At 48.3% G+C, this 18,201-nt stretch overlaps 2 protein-coding genes across 3 annotated transcripts in view; one reads left to right on the plus strand and one right to left on the minus strand.

The window, feature by feature from the left end:
• ANKAR (ankyrin and armadillo repeat containing) overlaps positions 1-7,501 on the minus strand; it is a 623,401-nt gene extending 615,900 nt beyond the window's left edge. The window contains exon 1 of the mRNA XM_073558116.1: positions 7,461-7,501. The gene's annotated coding sequence lies outside the window, so the exon portion shown is untranslated. The remainder of the gene's footprint in view (positions 1-7,460) is intronic.
• Positions 7,502-7,558: 57 nt separating this feature from the next.
• Positions 7,559-18,201, plus strand: part of LOC141067703 (UTP--glucose-1-phosphate uridylyltransferase-like) — a 247,900-nt gene continuing 237,257 nt past the window's right edge. For both annotated transcript variants that reach the window (XM_073558121.1, XM_073558119.1), the window contains exon 1: positions 7,559-7,655. In XM_073558121.1, the coding sequence (XP_073414222.1) occupies positions 7,616-7,655 (40 nt within the window). In that variant the 5' untranslated portion in view covers positions 7,559-7,615. The remainder of the gene's footprint in view (positions 7,656-18,201) is intronic.

Raw genomic sequence — 18,201 nt, forward strand, 5'->3', positions numbered from 1 at the left:
GCGGAGCCGAATGAGACGAACTTCCCATCACTACACAGAAGGCAGAGCAGAAACGCAGGCATCCCGCAGCTGAACAGACATGAGGTAAGTGTGCACACTGCTCTAGGGAACATGCAGGATAGCAGACACGAGATGCGCGTGCACACTGCTCCAGGGGTCATGAGGCAAAACAGACATGGCGGACATGACAGACATGGCGAGCATGACAAACATGAGAGGCTGGACTAGAAACGTGATCCCTAAGTAAATCTATAAATTAGGCCTACACACAAAGAAAAGGGGTTCACACTGGGGGGATGCCTAGCTGTTGTGCTCCATTTCATATTCCCCCCTCCCTCGGGGACAGAGGATTAGACTGCAAAGTTTGATATTTAAGTTTTCTCCCTTTTATTTTATCGCTGTTTTGCATATTTGTATGTCACTTTTTATTTCCATTTTTATATCCTTTTTATTGTAAGCACTGCACCTTTTATACTAAAGCTTAAAACTTGAATAAGTCTGTACCTTGTTGCTCCAAAGAATCCATAGCCTTAGAGTGTGTGATCCTGGTGATTGGCACATAGTAGTATTTCTGGGACTCATTGCCCGTGTGTTCGGTGAGTGGTGGCAGCGTGTATGAGCGGGGTGTGTGGTCTGTGTCGGGGTGTGATTTATGCTCCCATTGCAACATAGGACAGAGGTTGAATGCTGGATTGAGTCAGAGGAGATAGATTAACCCTTGCAGGCGCAACCCCAAGTCGCGTGCTAAGAAGCGGGTACGTGACAAATTGGTGGCAGCAGTGGGATATATGAATAGATCCTCCCTGGTAATTCGTGACAATTAGATTAGTGATTCACAGGAATGCTAAATCCACAAAAAAGTACATATTGTTAGTTTGTAAAGACAAATGCAGACACTGCTATTTTGTTTTTTGTTTTTTTTAACAAAACACCCATGTTAAAATCCTATAAGTGTGCCATGAATTACATATATTATAAACAGCAACAAAGAAATCTTGATAAACAGGTCAATAGAAAATATTAAATCACAATTCATTGAAATATACAGTAATACCCAAGAATAAAAGGCAAAAAGTAGGTAAAAGGGTGAAAAACGCATAGATGAAGTAGATAGGAGTCAAAGCACGGACACAAATTCAGATAAACACGGTAATAAACTAGCAGAGGAGCCCGGAGTTGCTGGAGCATACTAACTGTGGTTAGTTATAACAAAGTATAATGATTATATTGCACATAAATTGTCAGTGTTGAACATAGCAACGCTCCCACACTCAACCGGCGCCATTTTTTTGAAGCAGTTTTTTTTAAAAAGACAATATTAACCCCTTAATGACTGCCAATATGACTTAACGGCGGCAGTTAAGGGGCCTTATTCCTCCTGCACCTCACACTCCTCCTTTATACACAGCATTTTTCTGCAGCACAGCTTTTTTCCTTTATAGTCGCCTCCTCTGGCAGCGCCTCACACTCCTCTTCCATATACAATTGGAAACACTTGATCCCAAGAAAAATTGCACTAATGCGTACTGTATACACAGCCTACTTCTTCTGCAGCACCACACCTTTCTCCTTTAGACCTAGTTTACACGTTATTATTGAACTTAGTATTTTTACCTCAGTATTTGTAAGCTAAAACCTGGAGTAAAACAATCAGAGGAAAAGTATATTAGAAACACGTCATCACTTCTGTATTTTTCTTCCACTCGTGGTTTTGGCTTATAAATACTGAGGTAAAATACTGACCAAATATTGAAGATGTGAATGTGGCCTTATACACAGCCACAGAGGCGTATCCAGCGGGGGGGCAGTCGGGCATGTGCCCTGGGCGCAGCCGACAGGGGGGGCACCATCGGGCCACCTGATGCGACGGTCCAGAAGGAGGCTTCCCGTCAGTGGCATTCTGCCGCCCCCACACAGATTCTCCCTTCTCAGAGAAAGTACTGCATGTCGGTTCCCAAGGATTGTACTAGCACCTTCAGATGCTAGTACACTCACTTGTTGATCTCTAAGCCCTGACCGCCGCCGGCACTTCCGCATCAGTGAAGCGCCAGCAGCGTGATCAGGTGACATGATCACGCTGCTGACGTCACTTGCCGGCTCTTCTGAAGTTCAGAGGCGAAGACACAGGGCAGGCAGTGAGGCAGCGTTGTGGTTGGTGGTAAGTGCTCCAGCTCCAGACGGGCAATGGAGCTGAAGACACCGAAGATTTAAGAAATATAGGGACATGCTCTGGGTCTAGGAAGGGATGGTTGGGGTCGGGGATGCTATATGGAGTCAGTGCAAGGGAATGTGCGAGATTGGGGGATGGGTGCAGACACATGGATAGGGAGGGAGCAGGGGGAGTAAATTGTGGACAGTGTGTGAGGAGCAAGGCCAGGGTGCAGACAGATGCATGTGGTGGAGAAATATGAGGAACATATGGGGGGGGGAGGGGGGAGAAATCTGAGGAACATAAGGGGGCAGAAATGTGAGGAACAAATATGGGGGCAGAAATCTGAGGACATTATGGGAGCCAGAGGCGTATTGGGGGGGGGCAACCGGCAGGGAGGCGCAGTCGGGCCACCTAATGCGGCGGTCCGCAGTGTCTCCCCTGGCGGCTGTGTTCTCCCGCCCAGCAGCATGGGAATTGGCCGTTGTCTTTGTTGGCTGTCAAGCTGACAGCCGGTGCAGAGAAGCTGCAGTGCGCCGACTCCCAGGGATCAATTGTACCGGCGTCTGTACAGACGCCGGTACAATTGAAGCTCTCACCGCCAAGTCAGAGCGACTTCAGCAGCGTGATCATGTCATGTGATCAAGCTGCTGACGTCACTCGCCGGCGCCCAGAGCGACCACTGGTGGTAAGGGCTCATACTCACTTGCAAGAGACTTGTACAATTCTCGTGCGAGTCTCTCGCATGAAATCCTGGGACTGCCACCCGCAGTCGGACCGGAGCGTGCGGCTACATGTATTTCTATGTAGCCGCACTCTCCGGTCCCAGTCCCGGCGGCAGTGCCGGGTTTTCATGCGAGAGTGAGCCCTAAGTGTGCTCCACTGGGGAACTGAAGAAACCACTGAAGATGGGAGATGGGGGGGATTCGGAGTGGGGGGTACATAATGTGTGGGGGGATTTAGACTGGGAGGTACATAATGTGTGGGGGGATTTGGAGTGGGGATGGGGGATACTTAATGTGTGGGGAGATTTGGAGTGGGGATTGGGGGGATTTCATGTCTGGGGGGATTTGGAGTGGGGATGAGTAGTACTTAATGTGTGTGGGGGATTTGGCATGGGGATGGGGGGATCTGGAGTGGGGATGGGAGGATTTCATGTGTGTGGGGAGATTTGAGGACACAAAACGAAGAGTATGTATGAGGGCATGTATGAGGATACAGTATGGGGGATGGGTGCAGACAGTATGGGGAGCGAACGGATAAATGTATGTGGACACAGTATGAGGAGTGAGGGTGATGGGATATGTGCAGACACAGTATGGGGGAATCTGGGGTATGAGTGAGCAGACAGTATAGAGAGTGAGGGAGTAAATATATGAGGAGACAGTATGGTGAACAGGTGGGATGTTAGAGGAGACAGTATGAGGAGGGAGGGGAATAGTGTGAGGCGACAGTATATTGCAGATATTTTTATTTAGGAGCATTATAATGACACTTCTATCTTTAAGGGCATCGGGTGGAGATTTGCTGCAGAAGACCGGAGAAGATGGAAGTCTGCAGAGGCCGCTGTGGATGAGAAAACGAAGAAGAAAAGAAGAACGACTCCAGAGACAATGTCATCTTTAAAGTACCTGGATGTAAATGTTATTTGTGATACTGACTAATTCTCATGTTTTTATTTGTTAGGAACATTAAAGGGGTTGTCCAGGTTTGTGCTGAGTCTGCAGTCATTCTATGTGACTGCAGACTTCTGAATTCTCACAGTGCTCACTGAACGATGTCAGGATTCTCTCGTGCCGGTAATTTACATACATGCGGTCACATGCTGACTAGACATGTGTGGCCTCACTCAATGAAAATGAACGGAGCGAGGATGGGCACGTCTAGTCGGAGTGTGGCCAGAAGTATACAAATCACATACTTGTGATGATATGACTGTACATCGGCAAGGGAGAATCCTAAGGCTAAGTGCACACGTTGCAGAAAATTTCTGAACAAAAACCTGAATCCCTTCCCAGAAACCGCACCTATTTTTCTGCGGCGGTTTTTGTGCGTTTTTGATGCGTTTTTTACCGCAGCGGTTTCTAAACGCATGGAAGAAGCCAAAACCGCAGAAAAATCCGCAAAATTATTGTGCATGCTGCGTTTTTTACTGCAATGCGTTTGATGCATTTTTTACCGCGAAAAAATGTGCACAAAAAGTGAAAAATGCATAGAAAAGACTGTGCAGCTTATTTTTAGCGGTTTTATAGTGAAAACCGCGGTAAAAACCGCTAAAAAAACGCTGTGTGTGAACACTGCCTAAATGTGTGCAGTGCATTCGTTGTGAGAATTCAGAAGCTGCAATGTCAGGATTCAGCTCTGCAGGCTCCAGTAGTCATCACATGGACGCTTCACTCATATGCGGCTTTCATACTTATGGTCCTGTGACAATGAGCTTCTCTTCCTGCTTCTTTCAGTTTTTCACTGAACATTGAGAGCAATAGGGAGGGCAGCTTGTGGGTACATGACTAAGTGTGCAAATTGCATGTGTGTGTGGGGGGCGCCAAACCGAATTCTTGCCACGGGTGTGAGAAAGCCGAGATACACCTCTGCACAGCCTCCACCTGCAGCGCCTCACTCTTTTCTCTACACAGCCTCATACTGCAGCAGCACCTCACGCCTGTCATTTCCCCCCTCGCTCCACTCACGTTCCACCTCACTTGTGCACAGCAACTTCCTGTTATGAGGTGTAATTCATGAGGCTCCTCCCTTTCCCTTGACATCATGCCTAACAGGAGCAACTCCATTCTAGACACGACGGAGCTAGATGTGGCCTGTGCCTGCAGCGTACGGATACTCTCAAAGCGGCTGGGACGTCGCAGCCGGTGAGTTATTCAGGGTGACTTTCTAGGTGAATGTGTCTCCGCCTGTGTGCGCTAATGTGGCGCCCCTGAGGCTCAGTCGCCATAGAGGTACTGCACCTTCTCCTAAGGTGTAGTGCCCCACCATCCAGGTAAGCTGGGAACTCCTTTCCACACTCCAACACTCGCATCCCACACGACAGGGTAGTTCAGCACAACCACATTGAGGTCTCTCTCTCCTCCTAGACATTAGGAGTGCCTTGGTGGTTCACTGCTTGGAACACTGGATGTGCTGGGAGGTGGGTGGAGTTGAGATCCATATAAAAGAGTGGGAAGGTTTAGAATTACAGGTCAGTCTGACGGGAGGTCAGGCGAGGGAAGGACAGTCAGTCAGGAGAGTCTGAGGACGGGTCTTAGGAGAAGGGGTGCTGCAGCGGCCTCAGTGATCTGAGCCAGCTGGCACGGGAAAGGAACAGAAGGAGAAAGATGTAGAACTGCAACCTAAGCTTCCATAAGAGAGAGAAGGATCAGTGCGGAACGAAGGAGTAGGAGAACAGAGAGGAGACGTGGGTTGGAAGAGGAACCCTGCCTATAGGTTCTCAGCGCAAGGCCGGGGGCCCGGTCCCCGAGGTTGTATGGACACTTATGGTTCTGCAGCAGACACCGGTGGAGTAGTTGGCTGTAAATGCACTACTCCCAACTAAGACTCGGGGCACAACAGCAACTGATTAGAGAGCCAGGACTCCGGAGAAGGGAGTCCCCGAGAGAGGCTACAGCTGTCTGCCATACGAGTAGAATTCTTAGGAACATCTGACAGGAGGAACTCCAGAGTACCACGGTACTGGGGATCTTCACACCTTAAGGCGCAATAGAGGAGTCGTTCAGGAAAGGTACATGTTGGAGAGGAGCTTTCCATCTGGCCTGGAGGTTGGCTGAGTCTCTGACCCGGAGGACACGGCCCGGAGGCAGGCACCCTTGTGTACTGCAGACTGTGAGTAAAGCTTTGGAACTGCAAGCTCCGGTGTCCTCCATTCATTCTTGCGCCAACCCATTCAGCACCGCTACATCTGGGTACCATTCTTTACACTGCCTGTGCCTTACCACAACTCTTACAACTACACTGCCCTGGGACATCAGCCCTGCTTGTGGAGGGCTATACCATCACTGCTGCACCACACCATCTGTCCCAGAAGATCTGTCTGCAGCGTCGGCTTAACACCTCCCTTGCCGAGCACCACAGGTGGCATCATGAACTATTAACTACACATACATTCCGCCATTGACTTGGGAGCCCAGGGCCACGGTCCGGGTCACTGCTGCTGTGACACATTCCCCTGACACCGGCCCGGTAGAGTACTCCCACAGCCCTGGGAGGGCGACCCACTAACAACTTAGGCCGTGTGGAGTGACTGTGGCTATGTGAAATGGGCAAGGCTTGATACATACACACACACACATACACTCAGCTTTATATATATAGAGAGAGAAGATAGTCAATACAATAATAGGCAGGTAGAGTATCACTCATTAGGTTAAATCCCGTGTGTAGCTAATAGACAATAAGCAATATAGTAATCACATTTGCATTTACACAGGTTGCCTTTTATGTCTGGTTTTGCTGTACATGTCAGTACATTTTGATGTTAGATTTTCTAGTGGCCTGTTTATCAAGTTTTTCTTTTTGGCGTTTCTATTTTTCAGAACAGCCCAATGTTCATTTTTTCTTATTTTCTGTACAGCAGTTAAGAATTATCTACATTTCTCTTCATGTTTTCAACTAGAAAACAGCGTGCAATGTTCCCAGTGCTGGAAATATACAGACTGGTAGAAAGCTGTTGTGATTCTCATGTATTTGACCACACTGCTGTTATTGTGAACGCTCCGGTACGTCCGGGCACGGCCCTACGTTGGATTTCATTGTTGTGGTCATTCAACTTTTAAATAAACAAAAAAGGAAATGTTGTGACTAAGAAACTGTCCGAACAGAGACGCCCCTTCAGCAGTGGCCGATTTTAGTTTACTTGCATTTCCCCTCAGTTTTGGGTGCGGCGTTGTGGATACTGGCGTTACGCCCCCGTCCCGTGCCGGTCATGTGCAATTTATACTGTGGATTTCCGTCGTCTCATTCACGTCTGTGGGGAAATCCACAAATAAAACGCAGACGTTACGGATTCCAATAATGTCGCTGAGGGCAGCAGCTGCACATGACCCGTGTCCGCTGAGACATGTCTGTGCAGGAAAATACACTGAAGGAAAAACCGCACCAAATGCTCATGGTGTGAACCTGCCCTTAGCACATCAGTCACCGGCTGAGGTCAGAAATGTTATTACGGATCCTCTCGTTTCATTCATTCCTTACACTGGACCTGCAATCTGGAAGGAAAAGTCAGAACGATCCGGTCCTGTCAGGATGGCAGCACCTGAATGTATCACGTCGGTTACAAGTGTCACCGGAGCCGCGCACCCACCTGTACCGACGTCTCCGCTCCGCTCTGTTGCTTAGTAACGGAATGCTAGCGTCTAGTTAAACGTCATTTCCGGCCTGGGTTTTTAGAAACTACATTTCCCAGGTTCCCCCTCTCAGCCCACGTGATCCGTATAACGGTGGCCAGCAGGAAGTTGCATGCCGTGCATAGCAAAGTCATCAGGCGAGTTTCATACAGGTGTGTACCTGGTCCTGTGCAGACTCATGGTTTCTTTTCTGCGGTAAATGTCGGGGTGCAGCTCAATGGTGACTAGACCGGCAAGGAAGTTGATGATGATCGTCAGTCAGAGATCTGTATGTGTTGTGGCCCCTATTGTGCCTCTCTGGGGGGAGTCGTACCACACTCCCGTGGTGATGATTTTCCTATGGAGGTGGATCCATACCTGGATTTTTTCCCTCCGGTTTAGCAGTGATATCCCGTGGGGAAACTGACCAGAGAGCAGATCCCACACATTGGTACAGGACCGTTCACACTCATCCTGCACACAATTGTTAGATCAGAAGATGCTACACGTTGCGTTTTTCACCTCATGCGCCAGTTACGGGGCTGAAGTTGGTTTCTTATTTGTCAATTTTTTCTTTTCTGTTTTTTATAGACTTCACAACAAAAAATAAGCGTCACAATAATAACATGCAATGCAGCGAGGTGCCCTGATGTGAATACACTTAAAAACAGCGTCAAAAATTATAAAACTTGGCACAAAAATGGGCACCGAAGGGTGTTAATGAAAGGGTTAAATGACTGAGTCACTGATCTCACACTGCAGACATATAACAGGGAACAGTGAGCCCCACATCAAAACCAGGTATCTCCAGTCTGGCCCAAATGTGTTCTGGGCATCAGAACTGGCATTAAAGTGGGCACACAGTCGATTTTGGCCACTTGAATAAGTAACTGGTGTTTTTAAGGGGTTAAATGACTTTGGGCCACTGATGTCACACTATCATACACAGAAAGTGATGCCCCGCATCAAACCCAGGACCCTCCAGCCTGGCCCAAATGGGTTCTGGGCATCACTATCTGGACGAATAAGAAATCTTCAGCCTCGTGACGTCTTTTATTTTTGCTCCTATCCACTTCTGAAGTGTGGCTCGATCATCCTTGTATAGAATTCTAATATTTATCAGGTAGGAGGAGTCTTCAATTAATCAATTGGCATCTACCTGAGGACCATGCCTAGATGGCTAAGATTAGATTTATAGACAGAGAGAAAGTCATATTATAGACCTGAGAGGAGTAGAAGCAAAAAGTAACTAATGCCGGATTCAGGAGACCAGTAGGTAAGAAATACAGATTTATGGCAAGCACCGGCATACGTGTCACACACACTTTATCGGTTGTTTACAGACGTCACCTTGCACAGTGTGTCACTGTGACCACGTAGAGCTCCATCATTAATGACAGCTTGTAGGTTATAGGATCTCGATTAACGTTTCCAATCTCCCAGTGAAAAGATTCAGTTGAAACACAACAGTGCCGATATCTGTGTGTTGTGGACAGGACATCATGGTCCGGCTGTATTGAGGCTTGTCCCATATATATATATATATATATATATATATTTTATTATTTTTTTTATAGTTTTTTTTTTTTTGTAGAAAATTTATATAATGAGAAATCCATTGTAATCATGCTGGACATGCAGTGGGAGAGGTCTGTGTATGAGGACCACATCTACCGAATAAGCCCGCAGTACACTCTTCATTAAAGCACAAACATGGCGGACACAGGGGCCTTTAGTTGGCTCCTCAGCATCCCACACTCAATCACAAACCAAGGGACTAACCAGATCTCCCCAACATTGTGCCCTTTTAAAGGGGTTGCCCAGCTTCTATTTATTTTAATAAATATGTTTAGAATGGTGTTGTGACAGTTTGTCCTCCGGCCATTTACATGGGAAAGCCGCATGGAAGAGGCTGATGGTGTGGTCATACGCTCCTCCACCAGCAGCCATTGTATGGTCACCAGTGCTGGTCAGTGTGTGAGGAAAGCTGCATGGAGGAGGCTGATGGTCTGGTCACACGCTCCTCCACCAGCAGCCATTGTATGGTCGCCAATGTTGGGTAGTGTGTGAGGGAAGCTGCATGGAGGAGGCTGATGGTGTGTTTACATGCTTCTCCACCAGCAGCCACTGTATGGTCGCCAATGTTGGGCAGTGTGTGAGGAAAGCTGCATGGAGGAGGCTGATGGTCTGGTCATACGCTCCTCCACCAGCAGCCATTGTATGGTCACCAGTGCTGGTCAGTGTGGGAGGAAAGCTGCATGGAGGAGGCTGATGGTCTGCTCACACACTCCTCCACCAGCAGCCATTGTATGGTCACCAGTGCTGGGCAGTGTTTGAGGATCTCTGCATGGAGGAGGCTGATGGTCTGGTCACACGCTCCTCCACAAGTAGCCATTATATGGTCACAAGTACTGGGCAGTGTGTTAGGAAAGCTGCAAGGAGGAGGCTGGTGATCTGGTCACACGCTCCTCCACCAGCAGCCATTGTATGGTCACTCGTGCTGGGCAGTGTGAGAGGAAAGCTGCATGGAGGAGGCTGATGGTCTGTTTACCCTCCTCCACCAGCAGCCATTGTATGGTCACCAGTGCTGGACAGTGTGTGAGGAAAGCTGCATGGAGGTCTGGTCACACACTCCTCCACCAGCAGCCATTGTATGGTCACAAGTGCTGGGCAGTGTGTGAAGAAAGCTGAATGGAGGAGGCTGATGGTCTGGTCACCCTCCTCCACCAGAAGCCATTGTATGGTCACCAGTGCTGGGGCAGTGTGAGAGGAAAGCTGCATGGAGGAGACTGATGGTCTAGACACACGCTCCTCCACTGGCAGCCATTGTATGGTCACAAGTGCTGGTCAGTGTGAGAGGAAAGCTGCATGGAGGTCTGGTCACACGCTCCTCCACCAGCAGCCATTGTATGGTCACTAGTGCTGGGCAGTGTATGAGGAAAGCTGAATGGAGGAGGCTGATGGTCTGGTCACCCTCCTCCACCAGAAGCCATTGTATGGTCACCAGTGCTGGTCAGTGTGTGAGGAAAGCTGCATGGAGGAGGCTGATGGTCTGGTCACACGCTCCTCCACCAGCAGCCATTGTATGGTCACCAGTGCTGGTCAGTGTGTGAGGAAAGCTGCAAGGAGGAGGCTGGTGATCTGGTCACAAGCTCCTCCACCAGCAGCCATTGTATGGTCACCAGTGCTGGGCAGTGTGTGAGGAAAGCTGCATGGAGGAGGCTAATGGTCTGGTCAAATGTCCTCCACCAGCTGCAATTCTATGGTCACAAGTACTGGGCAGTGTGTTAGGAAAGCTGCATGGAGGAAGCTGGTGGTCTGGTCACACGCTCCTCCACCAGCAGCCATTCTATGGTTACAAGTACTGGGCAGTGTGTTAGGAAAGCTGCATGGAGGAGGCTGATGGTCTGGACACACGCTCCTCCACTGGCAGCCATTGTATGGTCACAAGTGCTGGGCAGTGTGTGAGTAAAGCTGCATGGAGTAGGCTGATGGTCTGGTCACACGCTCCTCCACCAGCAGCCATTGTATGGTCACAAGTGCTGGGCAGTGTGTGAGTAAAGCTGCATGGAGTAGGCTGATGGTCTGGTCACACGCTCCTCCTTTTGATAGTGCGCCGACCAGCACCAAATGCAACCTGTTGCAATTTAGTTGCGCTCGGCGCACCGTCAAAAGGACGCATACGCCGCCAAACGCATACTGCTCACGGCCTGCGTCCCCAGTGATAAAGATAGGGGACACAGGACGTATGCAGCGTCATGCGCCCGTAGGCGGAGCTACAGGAGGAGGCGCGGCAGGGGGCGGGGCTTAGCGGCGGCCTGCGCAGGCCGTCGCTGCGCCCTGAAACGCTAATGTGAAACCACCCTTTGAGTGATAAATGAGTGGAACAGGTTGCCACGAGAGGTGATGAGTTCTCCTTCAATAGAAGTCTTCAGAGGCTGGACAGACATCTGTCTGGGATGATTTAGCGAATCCTGCTTTGAGCAGGGGGTTGGACCAAATGGCCCAGGAGGTCCCTTCCAACTCTACGATTCTATGATTCCTGCCAAGGATATCTTTCAGATCCTTGGCTACTGATTTGCCTCCTGTAAGGAAGTATGACATGTCCACATGCAAGTTTCGGTGACAGAGACATTTTAGCTTTGTGCACAGCACTAGGCTACAATAACATGGTACCTGGCTTCCCCGGAGCTGTGAATTGCGCAGCCCAAGGGGCGTGCTCAGTTCCCAGGTGAGGCAGCCACAGTTTTGGAGATGTCATCAGACACCAACCAAAATCACCTGTGGCTTAAAGGTGCCTTTTTACATAGTGTTGTGCACAAAAACACACTAACAAACAAAGATGGCAGCTCCCACTGGCAGCAAAAATAATAAATTAATGTTGATGTACTACATTTTATTTTAAAAATAAATGTTTAGACATTAATAATTCATTAAAAATTTGACACATGCTTTAACATTTTAAAGGATATGTACACCTTTATGACTATGACAAGTTGTGTGTTGTTTTTTTTTTTTTTTTTTTTTTTTTAGTATTTTCTCAGGAGCTGAGCCTGCAACATTCCTGGCAAATGCCAGGTGTGTTACACAGCCAGCATCTGCCTGTAACAGCAGTGATTGGAGCTGGGCTCAGATTACTGCTATTAACCCCTTAAATGATGCTGGCAATATCTTACATTGTCATTTAAGATGTGCAGTCCTGATGGTGTCATTCCAGGTATCTCCAACCCTACATGACACTGTGATGGGTTGTCATGGCAACCGGCGGTCTACTGTAGGCCCTGTTGGGATTCGCTCTGGTAGGTAATGGCAGGGCTGCAGTAATGAGGCAACACACAGGCTTAAAGTCCAATGTCAGTGGTTTAATGTCACATTGCAAACAGAAGATTAACAGAAAGTAAGGAAAAACAAATATACTCCAGCTTGGAGAACCACTGGTCCCAGACTCGCCCCTTGCACGGGACGGGCTTAACTAAGCGGCTGCCAGGTCCGCAGCATCCGCCAGGTGCCATTCCCAGGGTTGTTGAGAGTCTTGCTGCTATAGTCCTGGGGCACGGGGATCCTGTATACAAGTTCAGGCTAAGTCCAGCCAAGTTCCTGTAACTTCCAGACACACAATTTGCCAAACACCAACCTCCATTACATAGCCCATAACCCCTCCCACAAGTGAGGTAGACATCACATGGGCTGACCACGTGACCATGACATCATCCCAGGTCCTGTCGTTAGGGAAAAACCCGGCCAAACATTAATCTGCTGAGAGAAAGGTATCTCCCATCCAGTAAAAAGTAAAACACCCTTTACTGTACCACATATCTCCCTCCTATGTTCAACCCTAAGGGGGTGGACACATGACATACAGTGAACTCTGGACAGGGCATCTGCATTCCCCTGTAGTCTGCCTGCCCGATGTTTTACTGAAAATTTAAAATTTTACAGGGACAGGAACCACCTGGTGACTCGGGCATTCCTCTCCTTAGCCTGACTCATCCACGTAAGAGGGGAATGATCTGTCACCAACCGAAATGTTCTCCCCAGCAAATAGTAGCGCAATGACTCCAGTGCCCACTTGATGGCCAAACAGTCTCTCTCCAAAATACTGTACCTGGTTTTAGCTGGGGTAAGCTTCCGGCTTAGGAAACTAACAGGATGCTCTTCCCCATTAACCTCCTGAGACAGCACGGCCCCGAGCCCTATCTCAGAGGCATCTGTCTGCACAACAAACTCTTTTTTTGAAGTTTGGAGTGATCAGGACTGGTGTACCACACAGTACCCCTTTTAACTTTGTAAAGGCCCCCTCTAACTGATCATTCCAGTGGACCATCACAGATTTACTCCCTCTTTAGCAGTCTGTTAAAGGCGCGGACAGGGTTGCAAAGTTGGGAATGAACCGCCTGTAATATCCCACCAAACCTAAAAAGGCTTTTACCTGTTTTGTTGTGAGGGGACGGGGCTAGTTCGAAATTGCCTCCACTTTGTTTACTTGAGGCTTGAGAACTCCTCTCCCAATGAGGTAACCCAAGTGCCGAGCTTCTTCCAACCCTATGGAATACTTCTTTGGGTTGGCAGTTAGCCCTGCTTGTCGCAGAGAGTCTTATCACTGTCTGTACTTTTGCTAAGTGACTTTCCCAGTTGGTACTGTACACAATAATATCGTCTAGATAGGCTGAGGCATAGCGGCGATGGGGACGGAGAACAATATCCATTAATCGCTGGAACGTTGCTGCTGCACCATGCAACCCAAAGGGTAACACCTTATACTGGAACAGCCCCTCGGGTGTTACAAAAGCCGTTTTTTCCGTCGCCGCCTCTATTAGGCCTCTTTCACACATCAGGTTTTCGCCGTCAGGCGCGATCCGGCGCTTTTGACAAAAACCGGATCCGGCGAAATGCAATGCCGGATCCGGTTTCCCCACCATTGACTTGCATTAGAGCCGGATCGAGCCGGATGGCCATGCGTTTCATCCGGTTTTCGCCGGATCCGGCAATGTGTCGCGATCCGGCGTCTGGAAAAAACGGCTACTGTAACGTTTTTTGTCTCCGGCGAAAAAGCCGGACACGCCGGATCCGGCGTGTCCGGCTTTTTCACACAATGAAAGCCTATGAGCGCCGCAATGCGCCTGATCCGGCGACAGCCGGATCCGGTTTTTTTGGTCTGAGCATGCTCAGTAGCTCTGCCCACAAGACATATATAAAAGCAAGACAGTGGGACCCTCAGTCACACCCAACATGCCACCCAAGCCAAGAACCAGGAGCAGGAGAAGGCAGGAGACATCTGCAGCAGCACCATCAGCACCACCACCACGCCAAATGGAGCAGCAAATGGAACATGCTGAGGAGGGGAGGCCAGCAGCAGATGAGAGACGGTAATTATCAAATCCCCCATTCCTCCAAACTAGGGCCATGGAATATCAAGATATTCATTGCCCCTTTGTTTCTCTTTATTCAACAGCCGCCCAAGAGATGCAGCAGCAGCAATGGCAGCACTGGCAGCAGCAACACCACCCACAGCCATGGAGTCTGGCCAGCAGGAAAACAGCACATCTTCTTCTGGGAGCCCTACCTCGCATCGTCAGCGTTTGACGGTAAGTTTTTATTTCCAAAATCCATCATCTCTGTAATATATGTCTATTCATTGCCTTTTATTTCAAAACAGGAATCACAAGATGAAGAGGAGCTCCCAGAAGAAGAAGGAAGGGGTGGACAGACACCTGGAGTGGGCTCACAATTGGTAAGATTTTTGCATCAAACGCAGAAACACAACATCACACTACACACAACACATAGAAAACAATGTTCTGCAGACCACACACAGCAAACAAATGCCTACATCCAAAGACATAACATTTTTTGTTTTCTTCTCTAGTCTTCCCAATCTGGTGCTCGGCCAAGAGGTCCTCGCAGTGCCTCCCAGGGTCGTCGGCGACAGCAACGCGGCGGTCACCAGCGTGTAAGTATAAATATTTTTGCTTTGTTTTTTTGCACTTTTTATTTCATTTCTTTTGTGGAGGCTAATTATGTTATTTTTGTCTTTTTCTTTAACAGCCTTCACAGCGTGCTCCCGATTCTGATGAGGATGGAGGAATCGATGTGGACCACCTCATCGATCTCGTCAGAGAAAGGGAGCCGCACTAGAATATGGCTGACCGCCGCCATGCTGACCTTATCGTTACCTGACGACTCTGGGAGGAAATCTGTTCGCTCCTTGTGGACCGCTGGGAGGACCTCGATGCTCGGGCCCAGATTAAAGAGCGTAAGTATATACAGTACCGGTTGCTTGATTTAAACCAGTGTTTCCCGGACTCCAGTCCTCGTGGTCCCCACGGATCATGTGTTCAGGATTTCTATTTACCTTGGAAATCCTGAAAACATGACCCCTGTGGACCATGAGGACTGGAGTTTGGGAAACACTCATGTTGTATACTAACCACTTTGTCCTTTCTCGTTTCAGGGGAGAGAATTGTGAAGCGGTGGCGGTCTGTGAGGGATCGTTTCAAGAAGGAGTTCAATAAAGAGATGCGGGCCCCGAGTGGATCTGGAGGACGCAGGAGCAAGTACAAGTACGCACGAGCCCTGTCGTTCCTCCGGGATACAATGGTCACCAGAAGGTAAATATTACACACCACATGTGACAAAAAAATGTTTAGATGTAAATTTTTTTCTTCAGCCAGGGCCATACCATGTCACTATTTTAATTGGGTTTTTTTCTCTTTATTCCACAGCACGGTGAGCAGCACTCGGGAGCCTGCACGGTTGGACCCTTCTGAGGCGATCCCTGAGGAGACCGGCACCGAGGGACAGTTCGACCGCCCCGGTACATCTGCACCTTCCCAGCCTTCCCACACATTCGACCCATCTGTCCCATCCACCAGCACAGGAGCATCGTGGCCGCCTACATTACATGAAGCTGCTGGTGAGGAGATCGCTTTCCCTTTTCCCCACCCTTCTGCCCCTGCCACCTCTAGTACACCTGTGGGTACTGGGCGGCAGAGGGGTCAGGAAAAGACTTATGCGCCAGAGTTCTTGCATCTGAATGCATCTTTCCAAAACTGTCTAAAAGTCTTGTCAGAGCAAATCTCCGCAGGCTTTCAGCAGATCAACTCCAGCATTCTGGAGGTGAAGACACTTCTGCAAACCATGCATTCAGAAGCAAGATCTTCGCCAAACCACACCTTTTTCAGGTCTGTTGTGGAGCGCATGGAAACGCTCTCTCCTACCCAGCAGATGCATGTAATGCATTCATGCCACGGTGCTCTCCAGCAAGTTACCTCCTCCTCCCACCACAGTAGTTCCTGCACCCCCTCCAGCCACTTTCCATCCTCCCCCTCCTATAACGCACCAGCCACCTCCCCAGCACCAGCCACCTCCCCAGTACCAGCAACCTCCCCAGTACCCGACATCTCCCCACTTCCAGCAACCTGCCCCGTACCAAACTCCTTCCCCATACAACTTGCCATCAACATCATCTGCTCCTACAGTCCCTGCCCAACCCTCCACTCCACCGCCCACCACCTCTTCTGCCTCCCACATGTCCACCCATTCTGTAGCTTTTTCCACACCTTCACCTCTAACTGTTCCTTCCCCACCACGATCTCAGTCCTCTCTCCACACTCCCAGTGTCGAAGTGTCCCGCAGCCCCTCCAGCAGTATTTCCACCCCACACTACACCGAGTTGTAATGGTTTTTTTTTAATAAAAATGCCCCATTTGTTTGTTTTCAAACATTTATTCAAAAAGTTTTTTTAACTAACTTTAAAAACATTTTACAAAAAAAAAAAAAATTTCAAATAAAAGTTAAATTACTTTTACAATGGTTGTCTGTCATTTCTTTCTGTGGAGAAATATGTTTACAAAAAAAGGTTAAATAATTTCAAAGGTCAAAAGGTATTCAAAACCTGGTATATAACTGTGGGTAAATTTTAGCTTTTTGCCACAGTTGTGTTCCTGGTTGTGTTGGAAGCAAAGTATTTCACCTAAAAAGTTGTGTTTATTGTTGGTGATTTCCTAACAATGTACACAACTTTTGTTAAAAGGTGAAATACTTTGCATAAAACACAACCAGGTACACACCTGTGGCCTAAAAGTAAAAATAGTAAGACCATGACAAGATAGCCAACTTTGGTTGGCAAAGGTATATACTGTTGGTACACAAGTTTGGTTAAGGGCACAAATCTTTCACACTCTGTCATCCTGCCAGTGTACTCTGCCTTGAGGTGACATAAAGTATAGTGCAAAATTGTCCCTCATTACTGAAACCGTCACAGAACTTCTAGTGGTAATGTCATGGTAATCTTGCAAGGTGGTTTCTTCAGAGGTGTCCTCAATGGAAATGGGTTCCTTGCAGATAACAAAATTGTGGAGTACCACACAAGCTTTGATCACCTCGTCCACAGTTTCTGTCTTGAGGTTGATCGCAGTCAATAGGACCCGCCATTTGGCTGTCAGAATACCAAAGGTACATTCAACCATTCTTCTTGCTCTTGTGAGGCGGTAATTAAAAATGCGTTTTGTTCTTGACAATCCTCTGCTAGAGTACGGTTTCAAAAGGTGTTCTGACAGCTGGAAGGCTTCATCCCCTACACAGACAAATGGCATAGGTGGACCAGATGTTTGCGGCAGTGGTCTAGGGGGTGGGAACTGGAAGGTGTTTCCATACAGTTTACGCTCCATGGCAGACAGTTTGAAAACTTGAGTCATTGGAGCGGCCATAGGCCCCAATATCAACAGCAATAAATTTGTATTCCGCGTCAGCGATGGCCATGAGCATAATGGAAAAATATTTCTTGTAATTGAAATATTCCGATCCCGATCCGGCTGGCTTTACAATGCGGATATGTTTCCAGTCCACAGCGCCCAAGCAGTTGGGAAACTGACATATCTGTAGAAACTTTTCTGAAATTTCAATCCACCTCTCTGTTGTGGGCTCTGGTAAAAACTCTTCAGCTAAGGAGTCCCACAGTGCACGGCATGTGTACTTCACTATTCCAGATATGGTGGAAATCCCGAGTCTGTATTGGAAATGCAGTGACGAAAAGGATTCTCCAGTTGCAAGAAATCTGTGCGTAATTAAAAAACAATCAATTAGTTTAAAATCACAGCATTACATACCAAAACTGACCTATAACACTTGGAGATACAAACTACCACCAACAAGATTGCAGTGAAAGTGTGCTCTGATGCGAGCACATCCAATAAATGTGGCTTTACCTTAAAGTCACCA

Source organism: Dendrobates tinctorius, unplaced genomic scaffold, assembly GCF_039654945.1.
Source record: "Dendrobates tinctorius isolate UK_male_01 unplaced genomic scaffold, ASM3965494v1 ptg000254l, whole genome shotgun sequence".
Classification (NCBI taxonomy): domain Eukaryota; kingdom Metazoa; phylum Chordata; class Amphibia; order Anura; family Dendrobatidae; genus Dendrobates; species Dendrobates tinctorius.